This window comes from Martes martes (assembly GCF_963455335.1).
Source record: "Martes martes genome assembly, chromosome: 5".
Lineage (NCBI taxonomy): Eukaryota > Metazoa > Chordata > Mammalia > Carnivora > Mustelidae > Martes > Martes martes.
Genome location: NC_137892.1, coordinates 58684676 through 58707409, shown reverse-complemented (window position 1 = coordinate 58707409; position 22734 = coordinate 58684676). Strand labels below are relative to the sequence as shown.

General features: G+C 38.2%; 1 protein-coding gene across 2 annotated transcripts in view; it reads left to right on the top strand.

Annotated features, from left to right (window-relative positions):
- The window catches only part of VCAN (versican), a gene marked incomplete at its 5' end in the record, with an annotated part of 97951 nt that overhangs the window by 61016 nt on the left and 14201 nt on the right, over positions 1 to 22734 (top strand). For both annotated transcript variants that reach the window (XM_080805047.1, XM_080805046.1), the window contains 4 exons: positions 2644 to 2757; positions 4312 to 4425; positions 9528 to 9686; positions 10955 to 11037. In XM_080805047.1, the coding sequence (XP_080661173.1) occupies positions 2644 to 2757; positions 4312 to 4425; positions 9528 to 9686; positions 10955 to 11037 (470 nt within the window). The remainder of the gene's footprint in view (positions 1 to 2643; positions 2758 to 4311; positions 4426 to 9527; positions 9687 to 10954; positions 11038 to 22734) is intronic.

Genomic DNA, 22734 nt, shown 5'->3' with positions numbered 1-22734 from the left:
GACAGACTCTCTTACATGATCTTCACAAAAATGCTATGTTATTGTTATCATCATCCCCATATTATTATCTCTACTTAGAAGGGTGGGATGTGGATGTTCAGAGAAGTTCTATAATTTGCTTGGGGTTGCATAGCCACACACACCATGGCATTGGTGGGATTTGAACCCAGATCAGCTCCACTCCAAAGTCATGGTCTTCTCATTGCTCTTTGCTGGTTACCAATTAATATAGTATAAAAATGAATAATTGGTATTTAATTATTTATAAACTAGATATCTTAGGATATTTACTTTGTAGAATTTATTGTCCTTTTAATCTAGCTTGATAATGCTGACAAGTCTTCTTTAACGGGGTATTTTCTAATAATGTTACTTAAATAACAATGTCAGTGGAATCCACAAATAGCCATTACCACCTAGTGACCTAGTGAAAAAGAAAATAAATAAAAAGCCGTACTTCAAGGGCTGTGTTGTTGAAAATATGTTTTATTTTAATGAATATATTACAGCATGGCTATACTTGGAATCATTCTCCCCATTGTTTCAATGTTATCTTTTTGCCACTAATGGTTCTCTGTTTGTTGTGCTTCAGATAGAGTAAAATAATCAATCATAAAGTGCAACTTTTATAAATGACTCAGAGTTTTTTGTGAATACAGTTAATTGGAGGTGATTGATGGATTTTTGTTGGTGGTGGTGTCATTCTATATTTAGTCTGTAAATGATAACCTAGTAATCTGGCCAATATTTATTCTCTTATAATTTAGTTGAAAGTTCCTCAGGTTGATGAAATACAATACAGAAATCATGGGTAAGTCATAGAGAGTTAGGTTTGACTGATGGATGAGAAATGTGTGCCAGTAATCCATCCAGACCACAGGATTTACCTAGAATGAGAGCCTGCGTCTTCATTGCAAAGCAAATTGTGACCTTAGGCGAATTCGGTAAACAGTTGCTCACATTGGATTGCCTGGTGTCTCTCTAGTAGGTTCAACTTTCAGAGAGTAATACAAACTGGTTAGGGAAGAACAGAATTCGTCAAAACAAAACTTTTCTTCTAATCTAAACTACTTTAGGTTCACAGAGGACCCACTCTCTTGCCAAGTCCTTGTCCATAGTCTCAGCATGGTGTCTGGAGTCTGTGGTGGGAATAATAATAATACTTCACATTTGTGTGGCACGTCACAGTTTTATCAAGCACTGTCACATACATGTCATTTTGGTTTTGCATCGAGGGCAGCATGTAGATGTGTTGTGGATGGTGTCCTTGACAGAGAAGCAGTGTCCTTTCAAAGGCAGAAGGCTAAAATGGCTAGGGAGATTTTGCATATTTTTAGAACTATAGGAGAAAGAGTCTTAGAAAAATTAGGGTCATTTTTGAAGCAGTAGGTGTAAGCATCTGAATCAACCTGATTATAATGTTGAACTCATGCATGTGAATGTCTTATCTGTCAAGTCTTTCTCATAGTCCAGAATTTACCTTACATTCAGATAGTTTGAGTTTGACTTTGTTGTGTGGAAAGGCTCAGTTACCTTCTAGAGCAGTGCCTGCTTACTTGAATGTTCCTTAAGTTTGTGCTTCATAAGTAGATATCTTTTTTTTCATGTGTAATTACTTCAGGGTTTCAGGACTGAAGATTCTTGAAAATATGGTTTTTATTCCATATATAACCTATTTGTCTCAATTATTTTGTAAGACTTTCGACTCTCATCTGGATTTTTAAACATTTTGAAACAAAAGCAATTCTGAAAACTCATTCAAATAATAAATAGAAGCAACTCATTTAAATACAATTATCCAAGCAATACCACAGAATAATATATGTGCTTGAAGTATTGTAAAAATATTTGCCTTTAGGAAACATATCTTAAAGTGTTTCTCAGAAATTTGTGTCTCTGGCCTTTATATTTATCTTCTAGGAGTGTCCATTTTATTTGTGTTCTAGTAAGAAAAACTGTAATAAAAATTGGGGGTTTCAAAAATATTGGGGGTCTCACTTTAGGTGAGATTTTTGTCTTTGGGTCTGTTTTTATACAGTAGAGCTTAATTTATGTGTTGCTTTTCTTCAAGTATAGTTTAAAGGAGTACATTTGGAACGTGTTTTTGGAAAAAGCATATTAATGTAGCAGAAGAGACTTCAGTGCACACTTTCGAAGAAAAACAGTTTCTGAGCATTAAGTGGTAAAAGGCAATAATAATTCAAATGATGATAACAAGCCAAACTGCTAAAAAGAATGCATGTTTTGTGTATCCAACCATTTCACATGAACTAACCTCGTTTAAAAGAATACATTTTCCATTCACTGTGCACATATGTGTAATCATTTTTTACTAAAATCAATTGCCATTATCATGCCGACTAAATCTGCAGTAGAATATATTAGTTGCCAGATACTGTACAAAATATTGCTTAGAAATAATGATGACTGAATCCCAGAAATGAATAGATGCAATTTGTAACAATTAGTTATAATGCCAAGAAACACTCCAGAGAGTAAAGTTAATGTTAATTTTTATGCATAGTATCTAAATTGTTATGGTAAAGCTTATATTATGGTAGCAATCAGTGGCAATTTATGCTACAAAACATGGAAACCTGGATATGAGCCTAATTGCTTTTCTTACTTTCCTGAATATGGTAGGACCTGATCGTTGCAAAACGAACCCGTGCCTTAACGGAGGCACCTGTTACCCTACTGAAACTTCCTATGTGTGCACCTGTGTGCCGGGATTCAGTGGCGACCAGTGTGAACTTGGTAAGATGTTCTTGTCTGAAAGAGTGTAATGCTTTTCCAGAAAATATATGGGGCAGAATTTATATTGCTCAAAGGATTTCAGAGAAACCCGTGTGTAAAAGGATTATTTGTTAAATGACGTTAAAATCATAGAGTAATTTAAGTGGAGTCTGGGAAATGGGGACAGGTGTTTGCTGAATTTTGTTAATATACCCAAAACTCAGTGAAGCTTAGTGAGGTGAACAGTGTCTTTTTGTAGTTTCTACAGATAGGCTTTACAAATGTCAAGTTGCCTAAATAGTAAGGAAATATTTTAATGTCTTTCCCCAAATCTGCATATCAATAATCAATTTAAATACACAAAACATTTTAGAAAGCTGTATTTAAAAATGAAGGAGTTTAGTTTTTGTGTTTTGAGTTAACTTGCTCCTCTGAGGTCGGATGGGTAAGATCCTTCTCTAGTTCTCTCCAGAGGCCAGCCTCACGCACCTCTACCTGCGTAAGTTTCGAGGTTGTTGTCCTCTTCTTTTTGGGTTTCAAGGAGTCTCATTGTCTCTTTACTAAATCAGTTCCTTTTACTCTCACTTTTATTTAGGTTTCCTTTTCTTAAAAAAAAAAATTAAAAAATAAAAAAGCTGGTGGGACAGGACTTAGACACAGCAAACAAAGACACAGACACCACAGATGGCAGAATACATTTAGGTGACTGCGAGTGTTCAGGCATGCCTATGTATGGGTTTGTGGGAGAAAGTCCTTGAAAGCCGGGTGGATATGGGTAGGTCTGAGAAGGTTCTGAATCCAATGTACAGACGAATTTACTTCCTACTCTAGTAGAGGGATTTTTAAGACATCAGTGGGCATCAAAATCATGGGCAGGGCTTCTACAATACCAGTTGTTCCCATCCCCCCGTCCCAAGGTGTGATTCTGTAGGTCTGGTTGGGGGGGCCCTGGGGATGTGCCTCTCTGACATTCTCAGGTGATGCTGATTCTGCTGGTCCAGGGACTACACTTGGAAGATCTCTGCCCTGGGCAGTTGGGATCTCTTGAAGGTTTGAAAGCCAAAGAGTAAATTATCATGTCTGTGTTTGAAGGAGATGACAGTCAGCAGAATGAAGGATGGATTGGAGAGGAAAAGGCCCAGTCAGGCCAGTTACATATTCTCAGTATTCCACAGGTAGGGTAATCAGAGCATGAGCTAAGATTGAGGGTAGAATGTTCCAGGGATTTCTTTGTCAGTTTTGGGATTCATGTGCCCATCTAAAAGCAATGGAGAAAATGACCCTCCTATGAATAAATTTGAAATGTCTTTAGGGTTGCCAGATTTAGGAAATCAAGTGCAGGAAGGTCAGTTAAATTTGAATTTCAGGTTAAAAGAAAAGAATAACTTTTGAGTGTAAGTAGCCCTAAATACAGCATGGGATATATTTATACTAAAAAATTATTATTTTCTTTAAATCTGAAACTGACATTTAACTGGCTGTTCTTTCTGTTCTTTATCTGGCAACCTTACACTAACTAGGATCCTTTGACTTTTTCTGAAAGTATTTTTGTGGCCTTTTATGATTTTATTTCAGATTTTGATGAATGTCACTCTAACCCCTGTCGCAATGGAGCCACATGTGTTGATGGTTTTAATACATTCAGGTGCCTCTGCCTTCCGAGCTATGTTGGTGCACTTTGTGAACAAGGTAAGAGCTAATGCAACATCTGTAGGATGAACAGGATAGCTATTTCATCTCAAATGTTACTTCTGGACGGCTTTTTGGCACAATTATTTGGATGTTTTCAGCAATGTTGGCCATACTGCATGTTTTTTCCTGCGAAGGAAATTCACAGGTTACCTGAGTACGTTCGGTGTCCTTATGTGTCCATGGCCCATGGAAAACAGCGTTGATTTAATCACTGCTGTTTTGCTGATAGAACAGAATTGCAGACAGGCACATTGAGCTGAATTTAAGGACATCTAGCTCACAAAAGGAACCTTGTTGTCAGTATTCTTACTGAGGACAAACTAAGCATTGACCTTAATCCATCTGTGTAGCTTGTACCAAGTAGTATCGAATTCAGTGCTAGCTGCCTTTATTTTCTCCTCCTAGGCACTTGGGAGTCAATGGGCTTATTTTTCATCATCAGTCATCTCTGGAGAATACATTGGTATAGTTGTTAGAATGCATTAGCTTTGGCTTGGTAAATGTTACATAAAAGGTATTGTAAATCTGCTCAACGGGGAATTTTCCTACTACAAGAAGCATCTGCTTTTTCTGAATGAAACAAAGGCCTGTGTTCATGATTGCTTGAATCTCGTGATCCCTGTAATTGGTATTTTATGGCCAACCTGAGAATGTATTTTAGGTGGTTAATGGTAACATTTCTTAGTCATCAATCAGAAACAGATTGCACGTTCAGCTATATACTCAGCTTTGAAATTTCGATTTACTTTACTTAAAGTCATACAGTGGTTTGGCTTTGACAAAAATGCCCAGTGCCAAACTTCCATTCCACCAGACAGAATGAAAATGCATTAGACACTCAGACACATTGGTCTGGCCCCACATTCTGCTTTACAGTGTTAATCCAGATGTCACCACAATTAGAACAAAATCGAAAGCAGCACGTATTGAACTGCCAATCAAAAAGGGTAGGTAATGGCTTCATTTCTAGTTTTTTTTTTTTTTTCCTAGTTTCATAGGATAAGTCTGTTTAGAATTTAAAAGGTAAATATGAAAACGGACCAGTCTCATCCTTTTCTTAAGGAAAACAGTAAGAAAGATGCCATTTCTTGAAGAAAACATAAGGGTGAGATCCTTGAAGTATCGCATATGCTATAACGATTCTGGCTTCCCTTAGTTCCAAGTCCGAGCAGCAATTCAAAAAATCACTCATTCAGCAAATGTTTACTGAGCACCTACTGTCTTCCAAGTGCTATCCTGGGTACTGGAGGTAGAACTTGGAGCAAACTAGACAAGATCCCCAGTCTGGGTGACTCAACTTAATTCTTGGCAGGGAATAAAGAGATGCTATTTGTTGAATGCCTTATAGTTTATCAAATGTTCCCAGGTACATCATTTCGTTTAGTTGACAGTATCTCTGTGTGGCTAAATGGGCCAGAAATTGAGGTTCGGAAAAGTGATGTATTCAAGGTCACATAGCTAGTAAATTAGAGAGTAGGAAAAATGAACCTAGGCTTCCTTATAAGGCCGAGTTTTATCTCAGTATCTTCACACTTTCAAAGTAACTCTCACAGATAGGCATTTTATTTACATGTGTATTAAAAAGGTTTTGCTTTTCTTCTCTCATTTGTAGTACCACTTAGTTTTCAGGTACATTCTGTTTTGTCTTAAAGCTAGTATACGTTCATTGCCATTATTTGCTGAGAAATAGCTTCCCCGGTCTGTTTACCCAACGCAGCTGTGCTTCTGTGATTTATTGCCAGGACCCTGAGAGATTTTTTTCTCCTCTTTGCAGGTTGCCTAAGAACAAATGTTTTTTTCATTAACAGCAGCATTGTTGTCTAAACAGTTTTCTATCCAAATTTCAGCAATGACTGTGTTGTTGTTTCTTCAGCTGACCTTTTCTTCTCTGCATTAGTAACTTCCCAACTCCCAGCAACTCTGGAATAAGGGACCTCTTTTGGTAGTGATAACCAATATAAACTCTAGAAGGGGATCTTAGAACAGTATGGAGACAATTCTGTACACACAGGTTGCCCCAAACCAAAGTCAGGGGTAGGGCTCACCAGCAAAAAGCACCAAAATGTTAACAGTTTCTTAAGGCTTGACAGCTCTGTGTCCCGGATATTGAAAATATTACCTACATGACATAAAGAGAATACATTTTTAGTAAAATTGTTTAAAAGTGATAGTTTTGGCTTCTGTAGTGATGAACGGGAGCTGTCACACCCTCCCTTACAACACACACAGGCAGCCAGCACACACACACACACACACACACACACACACACACAACTAAATGTGGGTCTTTGTGTTAGTAGTCTTAAAGTGTAAGAAGTATTTCCTTATGTCGGATGAGTTTTACAAAAATATCACCCAAGTGTGTTGCTTTTATTGAATGAAATGTGTATCATGCTCTTTTTAGGTGAGATTGGAAAAGCACACTGCTTCTAATAACTGCTATCAGAATAGCATCCTAGAAGATGCTGTGGGACACCTAGTCCTTCATTACATATTTAGTGAATTCATGAATAATAATTAAGTAAATCCACGTGGATATTTGGCTTTTTTTCAATAAAGAGTCACTTTGTTAAGTAGTGTTTGCACATATATTCATAATCATTAGGACCATAAGTCTATGGTTTCAGTAGGATAGATGAATAAAAAAATAAGCAAAAACCAACAAGCAGTCCCATTTGGACCTGTGTTCTGATAGTAATATAGGCACCTGTTAGCTGAAGAAGGCGTTATAGCAATGATGTGGTGATGCATCTAAATTTTATGATCCTTTGGGGTTTTTGGTGTAAGAGAAAAAAATACTTAATGATAATCTGTTTTAATGATAAAACACAAAGAAAGAAGATCAGACTAAACCATTGGGTTAATAGAGGTTATAAGGGCGTAGAAGAATTTTTTTTCCTAATGTCTTATTCAGAAAGGTAGGGATCCTCTTGAATTTTAAGCTGTGTCTTAAAATATTATTAATTTCCATGGTTAAGGCAAGCTATGCTGCTATAATATCACATTACTGACTTTGGCAGTAAAGTTTTCTAAAAAATCTTGCCAGTTCTCCTCCTTTATAAACTAACTCCCTTATATATGAAGATCCATTTCCTCCCCACCCCTCCTACCTCACCTCTAAATATCCTTCCACGGGGAACATCGCAAAGGGAAATTTATAGCATCTAAGTCCCCCAACTGCACTTCATCCTTGGGGGCTACTTTAATCTCAAATCATCTAGCTGTGCCTTGGTTCTTTTCCTGTGAGATTTGGTGGTCTCCAGAAACACTTTAGTAAAACTCAAACTTCCAGGGCGCAGTATCTAAACCAGTTAGTCAGCTGGCCATAACCAAACAAGAAGCCGGATAGACTAAACTGAAATAAAGCCCGCTCTCCAAGATAAGCTGCATCTGTTGTATGACGATGGTCAAAATCCCTGGAGCCAGGAAAACATGAAAATCTCTCAGAATGCGTACTTTCCCACAATTACAGAAAGAGGAGCAAATGGTGTGACAGACAGGAGACGATCTATCAGTTTGGCCCCCAGGTCTTCCGTATACAGAAAGCATGTATCTCATCTAAAAGGATTTTGTTTCCTTCATCACAGGAAGATTAGAGTAAGGGAGGGCAGTTTGTAGGTGATTTGGAAAGTTTTCTTGGTGCCTAAAATTCTATAAACTTTGCAGTTCTGTTAGTGTTTGTGTGTTAACTAGTTCAGTGGGTTTGTGAGGTATGTTTTGTGATAGTCAAAATTATTTCCAGTGATCATCATTGAATACGTACCGTTGAGCCAACTGCTTTCCTGTAAAAGTATTTAAAAACTGGCACGCTAGGGCACCTGGGTGGCTCAGCAGGTTAAAGCCTCTGCCTTCGGCTCAGGTCATGATCCCAGGGTCCTGGGATCAAGCCCCACGTAGGGCTCTCTGCTTACCAAGGAGCCTGCTTCCTCCTCTCTCTCTGCCTGCCTCTCTGCCTACTTGTGATCTCTGTCTGTCAAATAAATAAATAAAATCTTTAAAAAAACAAACTGGCACGCTAGAATCTAGAAAGTACAGCCGAAGCTTCCTGCCAGCGTAAAATTTAGATTTATTTGAAAAATGTTGACATCCCACCAGGACACTGGTTATAGTGTGCTGTCATAAAAGAGAAAATATGCATATACATACATACATACACACACACACACACATATATATGTGTGTGTGTATGGCTTGGTGGAAGGTGGGGCACGAAGTTGAAGAACTTAAGTTATTTAATTCTTTTTTTTTAAAGATTTTATTTATTTATTTAACAGAGAGCAAGATCACAAGTAGGCAGAGAGGCAGGCGGGGGGTTTGGGGAGAAGCAGGCTCCCTGCTGAGCAGAGAGCCCTATGTGGGGCTCGATTCCAGGACTCTGAGATCATGACCTGAGCCGAAGGCAGAGAGTTAACCCACTGAGCCACCCAGGTACCGAAGTTATTTAATTCTTAAGAAACTTAAAATCCTGATGCATTTGCACAGGGAGTTACCTATATTCCCTCTCCCTCAGAGGAAGGCCTGTAGTCCTAGCTATATCCCAGAAGCTGCCTACTGATGACAATTTTTTTTTTCTCTTTGTAAATCTTATTTGACAAGATCCTGTGGCCACCCAGCGGATCTCTCTGGGAAGTGGTAAAGGAACTACTTACTGAGCCTTTGAAGTCCTTATTCAAATAGGGCATTCATAATCCTATTAGCCAGAATTCTTATCTTATCACTTGAATGGCTCTCTTCAGAAAAGTTGTGTTGGTGAGGATTTAGCCCTGGTTGCTTCACAAGTGAGTCAGTAGATGTTGCATCCTGAGAAGTTTTGTCTGGCCCCTCTGCCAGTTTTCTTTCCTGCTGACACTGGCTCTAAACAAGGAAACTGCAGTTAGATACTGCCTCTTCCGTCCAGAGACGTACAGCCACCCACTTGGCAGGAGTCAGCGAGCTGGCTTTATCATACTTTCTTTGTCATCATGACCAAATTTATTAACATGTAACTTCAGGGACATTGCACTGATACTGGCTTAGGTCTTCTTACCAACGCTCAGATCCGTGAGGCTAGATTGAATGACGTAGGTGAAGTTACTAAGCCCCTGCCTTGTTTCTTCCAGACACAGAGACGTGTGACTACGGCTGGCACAAATTCCAAGGGCAGTGCTACAAATACTTCGCCCATCGGCGCACATGGGATGCAGCTGAACGGGAGTGCCGTCTGCAGGGCGCGCATCTCACAAGCATCCTGTCTCATGAAGAACAGATGTTTGTGAACCGTATGTACCAAATAGACGCAGGGTTCCTGAAGCTTCGCTCTGTGTCCCATCTTCTTCGTTTTCTCTATATCTAACCAAAAAGATGTAGCTTCCTCCATTGCAGTTCGACTTATTAAATCCCTCTTCTGAACTACTTAAAACCATCTCTCCTACGTGAGACCCCCACTTTGAGAAACACTCACCTCTAACAGAGGAAAGCATTTCCTGGTCTTTGGCAATAGTGGGTGAAACGGCATGCTGTAGGTGGAGTCCAATGGTGTTGCTGCTTGATCATTTTCTGACTTACGAAAATGGCCACTTCTTATGGGTCCATCTCACTCTTGTCACGGCTGCCTTCATAGTTCTATGTTGAAGATGTGCACATGTTGTCCAGAGTTAAAGAGAAAATCGCTTTCATTTCTTTTTATCCCACTAATTAAAATTGAATTGTCAATAGCACCCTAATCCTACCCTCTGCATAAAATTGGTTCTTATCCATGCTGCTAATGATTTTAGGCCATAGAAAGTGGGTTTCATATTAAGAACATGAACAAATGGAGAATGAAAGCTAATGAAACTTACTACAAGCCCTGCTGAATAACTTATTAAACTATAGCAAAGAGGAGGGCAGCTAGCTTTTATGTAGCAAATATGTAGAAGTTTTTTTGATATGAAGCTTTGTTCAATGCCCTATTAAATATGTTCTCATAATGCCTGCTGCCTTTCAGAAGTTTGGTTGTTAGGTAGCAATCTGTATGGAGGCTCAATTAACTTTCTTGCATGGTTTTCTTGTCAGTGACTCATCTCATGATGAAATTAATTATTTTTGAAGGCAATTTTGTAGAACTGTCTGGTCTAGGTATTCACTGTTTAAAATGCTTTAAGAAGAAACATGTGGCTTCCAAAGTGAGGCTAGCATGGGAATGATCTGTCACATTTTATTGGGTCACTGAATTTTTGCCAATGGCATAGCTTAATTTAAAAAAAAATGGAAAGTTTTTATCATGAGTAAGGAAGGAAAAATATTTAATTATAGTAAACTGCTAGGGAAATTATTTTCTTATGTCTGATATTTTAATGTTTCTCAATGTTTGTGAATTAGCTTTTCAGTTTAAAGCACATTGGGCAAAAGAACAAAAGATAGCTAGACTATGAGAGATTTTTATGAGCAACTAAATAAAAATCCAGCCAGAAAAGAGGATGCATGATTCACTCTGAAAATAATTTTGATACATTTCATCCATATATGGGAAAGGTAGTAAAAATATCTGTTGTTTCCCTTCTCTTAGGCGTGGGCCATGACTATCAGTGGATAGGCCTCAATGACAAGATGTTTGAACATGACTTCCGTTGGACTGATGGCAGCACACTGGTAAGTTGCTCATGAAAAATGATACCAATTCTGGGAACTTGGTAGCATGTGCTGATTGCATTTTACAGGGGGTGTATTTGATTGAGACCTATTAAGTGACTTGCTCAGGGTCACTCAGTAAGATAGATGAGTGTTAGAATAGAGTCACTGTGACTCTCTTTGAAAGAGGAGTGTATCAGAGTCCATTGAACTGGAAAACCACATCGGTAGCAGAATTGCCTCAGGTTTATCTTTCAGATGGTTATCTTTGCTTTTTATGGCTTAAAAAGAAAGGGAAAGAATAAATGTAAGAGAAAAGGCCTTGAAAAAAAAGTCTACCTTTCCCTCTTATATAACTGCACTGGAAATCTATGGGGCATGGTTCATTTTTATCCAAACCAAGATGTTCATTTTTTTCATCTTAAAAAAGATTGCTGAATTATGATCTTGTGGATTTTCTTCCATTCAAATTTTGCTGACTAATTATATATTTTAAGCTTTTTCTGCCTCTTAAAGAAAGGAGTAGAATGGTAACACTGGCCCCAAACTTGAATTGGCTGAAATAAGATTCTTGGGACATCTGAACCTGTTTTGAGTCACTACTCTGAATACATATGAGTATAATTTTTTAAAAATAGTTCAAGTGTGGTTAGCTCTATACTAGTGGTTCTAGGCACTGGCTGTTCATTAGAATCACCTGGGAACATAATTTAACAACTAGTGCCTAGGCATCAACTCAAATTCATTAAAGCAAAACCCCACTTTGCTTTTTAAAAATTATCAATAGTAAAAACAAAACAAAACAAAACCCTGGTGGCTGGCTGTATTTTCCACGTGTTCTCCAGGTGACTCTAAAATGCAGACAAGTTGGGATCCATTGAGCTGGACAATAAGTATAAATTAAATTCTAAATTAGATAAATAACAGGAAGAATTGAAAATAATGTTTAAGCTCTTTGTGTGAATTTATTTAGGTGCCTAAATTTCATTCATTACTTGCCACTCATGTGGATTTAATGAGTTTGGCAAAATGTAAAGTTCAGATGCCAAAGGAATTTCTGCTTTTGGATGTTCTACTCTGTCTGCTGAATAAAGCTTTTCTGTGTTCTTATGGACGTACCGCTCAGTTCGTCTTTGTGTCGGTTGCTATACTCAGCACCTTGCATTCGTGTATTCCCCACAATAACCTCTAAGAGAGGTATGAAGTGTTTTATAGGTATAGAAAGGGAAGGTCAGTTAGGCTGAAATTTTTGCCCAGAGTCACAGGGCTATTAAGTGATGAAGCCAGTCTCCAAAGCCATGCTTTATTTTGGCTGGCACCTCCTTGACTTGAAATGATATCCCTTATTACATTTTGCCTTTAGCAACCCTGAAATAAAATCTGGCCTCCCCTCTCTGTGTCATCACGCCTTATCTTTAATCTGGACTGTTGTCACTCAGGTCCAAATGTAGGTCATTTGGCAAGATGCAGAAAAAACAGGGAGGGTAGGTTGTCCATGAAATACATTCCCACGAAAATATGTGAACCACATTCTCTGGATCAATACTCCTTGTTTCATAATTGTTCTAACTGGATGGTATATCTGCAGTTGTTGCATCTGCTTATTTTTATTTGGCTAAAATGAATAATAATTTCAGGGGGAATAATTTTGATCAGTTAGATTAATAGGCTGGTAGGCCATGAGTTCTTCTATATTAATTTTAACTGAAGATGGACTATTTTGCTTTTATTACTTTAATTTATATGTGAACATAAAAACTAAAGGATTTTTTTCCCTGTATGTTAAAACTGTTTTTATAATTTTGTTGATGTGTTTTTACATAGTATAGACATTTGTCGAGTTTTCTTTTGTGGAAAGAATATTTTGTTCCTATGGGATTGTTTGGTCTGAAGACCCTCTGTTGATCTTCCTCCCACACACTTTCCCTTATACATGGCCCACTGAAAAGTGCAGGTCCTGTGAGGTCACAACCATATTACAGAAACTAGAAAGCCAAGGACTCAGGTAGGGCTCTGGTTGGTACTTACTTGTGCCTTGCAGACCTCGACCACAACTTATCTCACGGTGTCCATGTGTGTCCTTGCCCTGAGCCTGGAATAGCTGCATTTGGCCAGGTATAGTGCATGTAAAGTCCGTCACCTGCTACATACCGTCCTGATTAGACAAAGTCCCCAACTTCCAATCTGTTGTTGATTATATAGAATTGATTTGTTTTCATTCGTGGCATTTTTGTATATTTCTAGGTGTTTATTCTGGTCATTAGCAGTTCAGCTTTTCAAAGAAGTGGTTCTCTTGCTTGCTTTTTCTTTCTTATGGTGTCTGGGACAAGGCCCTATACTACCTATGAGCTTGGTTAATGACACTGAAATCGGCTTGTAGCTGGTAGCTGGGTAGGGGTCTCTAAAACATCTCAGGGAACCTGTCTCTCCTGCCAGGTGCCATTCAGGGGAGCTTCACTCATCAAATGTCACTATTCCACTATGCCAAAGCAAGCCAACCCAACGATTTTTTTTTTCCCTGTGTCCATTAATTTTTAATAGACTGTGAAAAATACTGTAAAAAAATAACTTCATTGCCATTTCCATAGTCTAGACTGGTCCTCACCTTAGTAAAGAAGCAAGCATTACGCTTTGCAAAACACAAATCTTGATCTTCCCAGGAAATTTTCCAGAGGAAGATAACATCCCTCGTGTTCGTGTGAACCTTACCCTAAATAAGTTTACATTTTTACATTAAAACCCAAAGGTTATGAAGAGAGCATCAAGGGAAGCCTTCAGTTTGAAGAAGGCAGCAGATGAATTACATAAACAAGGAAAGTGTATAAAGAAATGACACAAGCAAATCCAGAAAGCACTCTAACCGACCCTTGGTTTCTTCTTAATTCCCTCTTTGTGTCAAATAAAAGTGTGCTAAGGAGTGTCCCTAACTTTGAACATTTTGGAACAGAAAAGACCATCTGCCCAGCAGCCTGTCTCCCTCCCATTTGACTGATCTCTGGCCCACTCTGCTTTTGTAACCACCCTCGACTGCCTCTATCCCTTCCTTTCTGAGACGGCCTAGGTGTCTCTTAAACTCGTTTGTAGTTCTTTCTGCAGCCACCATCCCCTTAACAGGTTCCATATGTTTGCAGGCTTTGAATAAAATAGGTCTTCTTTGTTTCGCTGTTTACTCCCAGTGTCTTGCCTTTGAAAAAATCCCTAATAGTAAACTCTACGTCTTCAAGGGAAAGCAGTATCTGCTTACACTTGGAAATGGTGTTACCTTGACTGTGTGCAATTTTAAGGACTTTGTTTATGTTTTAAAGTGATTTCTCCCCTCTCCCCTTTGCCCCCATTTTTTGTTTGAAAGATTTAGTAGAGCTTATTCTCCTTGGGAGGTAGAGCAGTATTAAAATCAAAAGAACCTTTATTAGTTAACATATATCATCTTTTATTATCCGGTCCTACAATTCAGTAAAAACAAACCAGTTTATATTAGGTTTTTCAGTCTCGATAATTTCTTTTCTTGAAATAATTTAACTGTGCTTCCAGTAAACTTGCAGTATGATTATATCCTATTTACATGATTATGCTGTATAGCTAGACTAAATCAATTTATATGCTTATGCTAAATTAATAATGTTATTTGGCCGAGTTATCTAAATTGCCCTTGTTCTTCAGATTCTGATTGGCCCACTCCACATTATTGGCCCATATAATATGGTGTTGATAACGTGCCATATTCCTGCTTTTGTTGTATCTTTGAAGTCCTTTTTTATTATTATTTGGGGTGTTTACCCAATAAGTTTCACAAAAGTGTACTCAATGCAGAGACTGGCTCTAGCCTTACCCTTGTGATTTCCATTAAGGTTCTTTTCTCCTAACACATTTCAGTTTTTATTTTGTCACTTGGTTTTCAAATAACTAGTCACATTTCGATTTGTCCCTTGGTTTTCTACTAATGAGTTATTCTTTAACTTGACTATTGATCTCTTAACAGTGAAATGCCCCAAGTGCTTTATTAGAAACTGACAAATAACTTCAATAATGAATTACTTTACTTGTCACCCAAGTAATGTCTTCAAAGACACTAAGTTAAGCCATCCAAGTTAAATACACATTAAAGCTGGCGAACTTAAACAAACACTTCTTATCTAGCTTCTATACTTTTAGCTGACTTTTAAGTTCTTTCTTCAACCTAATTGTTAAATGAATGACTAGTCTGAAGTGTTTCCTCCAGATCTGGTTTCCAGTGTCTATGACCTGCCTCTCCCTGTGTTACGAACTCTTGTTACTCTCTTTTTGAAGTTTTGCGTACCTTCCTCTTGCCTTCAATATAAAATTCTGATTATTAGTGTGCTATACCCAGCCCAACAATTCCACCTGCCTTCCTAAGCTATATCATCTCAAAATATTCACAGTTCCTGGAATGAGCCATGACACCTAACTCCTGAAGTTCTTTGCATAGCCTTGCCCTAGTGCTTAGAATGTTCTTATCTCTTGTCCTAATTTTATTTAATTAATGTTCAAATGCCATGTTTAGCTGACTCTCTCCTTCGTCTCGGAAGACTACCCATTTGGGTGTGACTAAGAGCTCCTCTACTGTGTTCCAGAAGCCCCATGTGTCCCTTTCCCATCTTACCACCATCCCCTGTGGGGCTGACTTCCTACCACTGAGCTTTTTGAATCAGGGAGTAACTTTCATCTCTATTTTTTTTGGCACCTGGCAGAATTGTTGACAAAAATAGATACTTAATAATTTTTTAATGATAATTAATATTTATACTTTGCTTAACCAACTTACTGTTACATTTTGAATCATTAAATGGCCAATTAAGTCTTTTAGCAGACTCTCTTTGTGACAATTCTTGTTCATCTAAGTTAAATATTTTATTTAATGTTGTACCAATACGAAAAACTTAAAACATAGTAGGTGAGATTTCAAAAATGGTGAAAAGAAAAAAAAAGTTCTCCCCAAACAGATATATACAGCTGGGCATAATGCATCTTACAAAAGTTATTAACCCAAAGGAAAACAGATGTGCCTACTGGAAATGATGACAGTCTTGTCCATGGTTGTCCCAAGAATACATTTACAATAAGCTCTGGGAAGAAAAAAATGGGAAGCAAACTTTTCAGCCTCTGCCACCCCTGCGGGTTTGAGTTATATCAGGACAGATTTTCCATGATACTTTAGGAAACCAACAATTACTCAAAACTTAGAAGAGGATTTTTTTTTTTTTCAAGATAGGCACACATTCTGTCATTGCACTTTCTAAAGAAAAATGACTTAAAAAACAAAAAACAAACAAAAAAAAACCTTGTTATCCAAAAACAAGCAATAGAAAATCTTACTCCTGAATGTTATCAGATCATTTTATTATAGATTGGTTGAGCAAGAATGAATTGGTTGCCTGAGGCTGGACAGAGCTTCATTTATTCACCTTCTCTCTGAGTCTGTTCTTTTAAGCACAGAGAGAGGCAGACATCAGGAACACTATGGAGTCATTTATCCTGCCCTGTCTATGTGTTTCCTAGCAAAATCATTTCCACAACTTTCTTTTCAACTATAGACTATGGTGTGTCTGTGGATAGCACAATTAAGGACTGGACACTATTAGGTGCCTTCATGACACTACTTTTTATAACAGATCTCTGCAGCCAATGGTTTAACATCAACCTGTGGCCCTTGGATGACAACTGTTACTGTCTTGCTCCCTCCTCTCTCTGACCCTCAGGAAGAAATTCTCACAAGGGGAGAATCTGGTCCCTTCTCTCTTCTCGTTAGTGAGTTTCTGCAGCACCATCAAAGCTTACCCCTCCCCACTGGGGATTGGATGCTTCAGTGGATCAGAAGCGGTCAGTTCAAAGAAAAACGTCACCTTAGATAGTGTTGACCAGAGGTTGAGGATTGAATGGAACTGACAATCCAGTTCCCTTTTAAAAATATTGAAGAACTTCTGGAAAGTTTGATTTGTTTGGTGAAAAAAAAAAAAAAAAATCCCTGACTTTATTCTTAGGCATTAAAAAAAAATTTTTTTTTCTATGTCCCTTTCGCATTTCCTTCTGCCATCTCTATTCTGCCGGCACTCTGCCTTGCCCTAAGAAGCTGCTTGCTGGTTTGTCAGCTTCCCAGGAAGTAGTCCTGGCCTCCTTCACTTTCCAGCATACTGCTGAAGGAAACAAAAATTTCCTCTCCTCTGCACTTGTTTCACTCCACCCAGCAAGTTCTCAAACCAAGTTCCTAATTCACAGAACCATAAATATCTTATTTTCTAGCTCTAACCAACTCATCTTACCCCCTGATAGTTATGAGACAGATTACAAAAGGCTAATTGGTAGGCTTTTGCACTTAAAAATATCCCACTTGAAAGCTATTTCTGGAAAATAAGTGAATTTTGCTTTTCTTTTCTTTTTTTTTTTTTTGGATAAGCATGGTTCAGCACTGGCAAGCTGCACACCTGGAATTTGGACAATGGGTTACCCTCCTGGTTAGAGTTGATGCATGAGAAGAGCCAGATTTGTGGATTGACTTCAAATACAGACGTCCCTTTTTTCATAAATAAACATGTCAGTCTGTCACACAAAGTATTGTGAGAAAACCCAGCTTTGAAAAAAGGTAGAAACCATAAAGAAATAGCCCTTAACTCAGGAAGAGACACTTAAAAGGGGCAGAGAAAAGGAGTAACAAGTCGCAGGCCATAAACCATTATTTTTCTTCTGCAGGACTGTATCATTATTCCCCTTTTATAAACACAAAGGTTCCTATCCTCCTCCCTTTCCCAGATGTCTTGGACATTGAAAAGAGAATCAAGAGTATGAACTAATTCCCACTGTTTTCCAAGCTTGTTTGTATGTTTCTGCTCATTTGAAAAGATTGCCCATAATTTGGCAGAAAACAATGAAAAGCAAAAGCCCCAAACCAAAAACTTAAGTTTTACTTTTTCTACCTGAAAATGTTAGAAGACTTTCGAAAAATTATTTGCAGATGGATGTGTGTCAGCTGTGGTGTGGTTTGAGCTCCGAGTCCAATGCTACTTCTCTGTGAACAAGTCACACTGCATATCAACATTAATTTAATTATGTTAAACCTCACAGGCTTCATTATATTAACCTAAAAGCCAAGGAAAACATATGCTGTTTCCTCATCCTTTAACACATTACTCATGAGTGGAAGAATTCTGTTTCTGTTCTGCAGAAGACCACTGAGCTCTTAATAAAAACTCGTACTTGTGTTGCAGTTCAGCTTGATTGGAAACCAAGAACTAGTTCTTGTGATTCTGCGTGTAAAATAAAACAAGTCACAGAGTGGTTCCGGAACACAAAACCCTCATCTCTGCCTTGCCTTTCCTTGAGTGCAGATAGCGAACGATAGGTCAGGTAGCTGGAAGAACACTTACCCATCACTGGAAAATCATTTCATCATTGACGAGATTACCCTTCAGAAAATTATCAATGCAGTAGTTCCTTCTCATGGAGGCTTTTCCAGCAGTGCTCTGTGAACCTCTAAAATCCGTACAGAAATTTACATTTAATTGCTAATTGCTTTAACGCGCAATTCATGGAAAAGGCAAACAAAAATGTAGAATGGGTTTTGGCAGTTTCCCACTGCATGCGGATGGGATCCTTAGCACTTCCTGACTGAAGACCTCTGCAAACAAACTTGGGGTGAAGGAACCCACCAGCACCATTTGAGATGGGGGCTAAATGCAAAGGGCTCCTTGGGGCTCTGTCTGCCCTCCTCCCCCCGACCCAAGTGCTCCCACAGTGGGGGAACTCACATCCTTTGGAAAATGCTGTTGATAATTACAGCTTTGCAGGCCAGTGAGCTCACGCTATTACACGAGATTAGTGCTGGACTCGAGAGCTGCCAGATTGTCTCTCCCGCACAGACACTTGCCAGCTAGCAAAATAATGGGCATATTGGCACTTTAACAACTATCAGGAGACCCCAAGTTAGTTTTTCTTCCCTTCAGCATATTTAAGTTTGTAGGCTCCAACTCCAGCCTGCTGACCCAGGGCAATGACACCAAAACAAATGTCTCTTTCTCCATTAAAAACAAAGCTGCTCTTTTCCTTTTGGTGTGAAAGACAACAGGAAAACCGTAACCTCCCTTAAAACATAAATAAAGTAGACCCTGGCCAGAGTAACCTTAAGCAAGTATCAGGATCAGAAGAGGTATATCTCTCCTGAAAGGCAGGTCATTTGCCCCCAAGAGTTAAATAAAACAAAGTGAAATATACCCTCCACAGACTGGAAACAAACGCCTATTGTGTACCACAGCCATCTGGGGGGGGCGGGGGGGGGGGACAAAGGCATTTTAAAGTTACCAAATGTTTTGATTTCTGTAATAAGTAGTCCTCCTAACTTCCTTGCAGATAACCATTTGACCTCTGTTCTGAAAGGCTGGGGGTAACCCAGAGTGATTATTCTGAGTTCTGTATTTTGTGAAAAGGTGGTTTCTTATCAGCGTATGTTTCAAATGGGGAAGCAGTCCTCTTGGGAAAGCATTTTCTATTTGTGGAGTTTGCTGTTATACTTGGTGGTTATCTGTTTCCCCTTGGCATCGCCTGTGTTTGGGTGTTACTTGGAGCTGTGAGAGCACAGCCATGGCACCCTCAGTCCCAGGTGATGACAGGGCTTTGCACAGAGAAATCAGCTCTGAATCCAGGTGCCACTTTTTGTGGCTAGTCTGGGTAAGTTTTTGCCTAAAAACAAACATGTGAATCACACTGCAGACATTAATTTGCGTGCACAGATAAGTATTTGTCTATGATCCGCCCTGTCATAAGGATTTGAGGTGGAGAGTATATATTTGGCATTGCTTCTGATGCAGTTTCACCACTGATGTAAACATAAATAATCTGATAACTTTAAAAGGCAAAATGGAGAAAAACAACTATTGTAGATGAACTTTCCAATCAGATAGAAAATTCAGATTATAGCAGCCATGACCTATAACAAAAGAGAATGCAATCTCATGGGTAAATCCTATTTAGCTGAGGTCTGTCTTCAAGCAAAATATTCTCTTCATGCTTTCCCTCACAAAACTGAGAGGACATACCTCAGATAACCCTTTAATCTTGCCACATGAAGGAAATAATCATGATGGGGGGGGGGTCTTGTAAATTCTGTTAAGTGACTTGGTTGGTAATTCGTAATATAATAATGGATAGAGATCACCACCTAGTGGCCATATTGTATTTTGTGTTTCAAACCACATAGCCAGAACTCCGCTTAGATCTACTAAAAATAGTATTCCCCGTGAATTAAGTTCCTGTAGTTTTGAGTGCAAAAATTCTAGTGTGGTTTGCAATATACTGTGAACCTAAGAGTTAAATGTGAAATTAGATGATTTTTCAAATGCACTGTGAGGCTAACACACGGAGTCACATGCTTAGTAAGGTCCCAACAACTGAGGCAAATACTGGATCCAGTCTTTCCCGTATCTTCACTTTATACACAGTAAGAGAACACAGTGGAAAGTTTTCCTTGGCCAGTTTCACTGGTATGTGAACCTAGAGGACTTTTTTGGTTTTCTTATGAAACTTTTTACAGTGAATTAAATTAGCAGTGTTTGGGGGAGGGAGAGTAAGTAGAAAGCAGTGACTAGACTCTTCATGGAAAAAGATTCTAAATTATAGCTGGAAGACTTAGGAAGTTTTCCCAACAAGTACAATAATATATTATGTCACAGGACAGCTTCACTGGACAAATGTCAAGAATGGTTTTTATCAATGGAATGTGTATGATTTATTAAGTGTACTTGGCAAAATCCATAATAGTTCTAAAACATAGAGGCTTTAATTGGCCTTTTAAGATAATCTAAATTATAGTGAATTTTAAAGAATAAAAAGTGACTCTGTCTAAGCTGAAGAATTATAGCTAAATATGTGGATAGGTGGATGATAAATAAATAGATGATAGATTGATATATAAATAGATAGAGTAGATCTTTGGTGGCTGCAGATTCAAGATTTGCAGTTTCAGTTATAACAAGAGACCCTAAAGATCCACAATATGAAATAATTTGTACTTCTTTCTCAGGTACAAATTTGAGCCATACTCAGTTGTTTACTACTGTGTAAGAATTCTTCAATTACCTCTGTCTTTCTAGTAGATAGCTTGATTTTAGCACCTCAAGAGGTCTATTGCTATTTATTCCTCTATCAATTTAAACATGTTGGATCTTCTGTATTGTATTTATGGTGGAACCTATCTGCCACACAGGTCTGTGGAGATAGGAGGCATTTCTAATTATCCTAGATAATTCTTCTCTAGTGCCAAGAAGTACTGTATTTGTAGGGGTGTGTGCGTCTGTGTGTGTCTGTATTTCTATGTTTGTGACTGATAGTGGTAAATCTCACATTTGTTTTCACAAAAAGATGAACTTCAACTTTATTTAGTATCTGTGAAAATTCTGCTTTCTTTTTAGTAAAGAGGAAAAGAAATCAAGAAATTCTAAAGAGTATCTAACTTTTTAGGAGAAATACTTAGTGCCGCTGATTATTCTTTATAGGTATTTGTCCAAGTTAAGAAATCATAAAACTCAGTGAAAAAAATTTGAAATGGGTCAAATATGGAGAAGAGTTAATTATCAATGAAGTTTTGATAGGACCAGTTGCTTTGAAAACTTCTTGGTTTTAAGATGCTGATAGAAGGGATTTAAATTTAAAATTAAAAATAAGAGTTCAATGTTTCTGGGATTATTTCTCCACTAGAGGTTGAAAATGAGCTTGTACCTTCAAACTTTGGTTTTTGAATTGACACTCTCTTGGAAAGATGTTTTTTTTTTTTTTAAAACTTGTTTTTTCCAAGCATACTATTGGGAATGTTGCACAGAGGGATAAGACTAAGTCAGTCTGTGTTTCAAGAACCTCCCTTGCTCCGGTCTTTCCTTTTCACCGCCTAGCTGTTAGCATTTTTCCTCCTAAATGGATTTGCTTATATATGTATCAAGTAAAGGACCAGCTGGGTTGTGACTGTCCCAGCAGTAACTGATTAATACTGGATATCTTGTTTCTTTTCTTTAACTGAGAGCCATGCTCAAAGCCGAACCCAAGAAACTCCTTTTCTAAAGCAAGGCAAAGGACCTGGTTTATTTCTAAATCTTGTATATTTCTGAAATAATGTTTTTTTAACCTCAGAAAAAAAGGCAGTTATCCATCTCCACATATGGAGAAGGTCAATTTAGACTCATTACATTTTTATCATCAATTTGTTTTGTTCATGCCTGTGATACCAGTTATCTGCTGAGATTTTAGGGCCATTGATCATGGCCACGTGGTGTGTATTTTAAAGATAAAAAGTGTGTCCGATATCTCTGAATGATAGTTGGGATTCCTAGACACTATATAACCAGAGATTCACCTTGAAGGGATGTCAACCCTATCTAACTTGAGTAGATTGCTAATAACTTTCCAAAGCAGAGACCCCACCTCCACCCCCAAACACACACACACTTTATCCTTCTCAGTGTGTTTATGGAATCAAGTTGGAGACTTGCAAAGCGCTGGGAAGAGAAAATATCTCTTTAGCCGTGCTGCTTGAGAAGAATGAGTCAGGTCCCTTGTAGGTCTGTGGAATTGAGGTCACTTGCTGAGAAGGAAGTTTTGGCAGACAGGGAATTCTTGTGTGCTCCAGAGGACCTGCGGGTTAATTCTTTGGTTTTATGTTAATGTGAGACAGAAACAAATTTTTTACAGTAAAATACAGATTATTTGGAACAATGCAAGCTA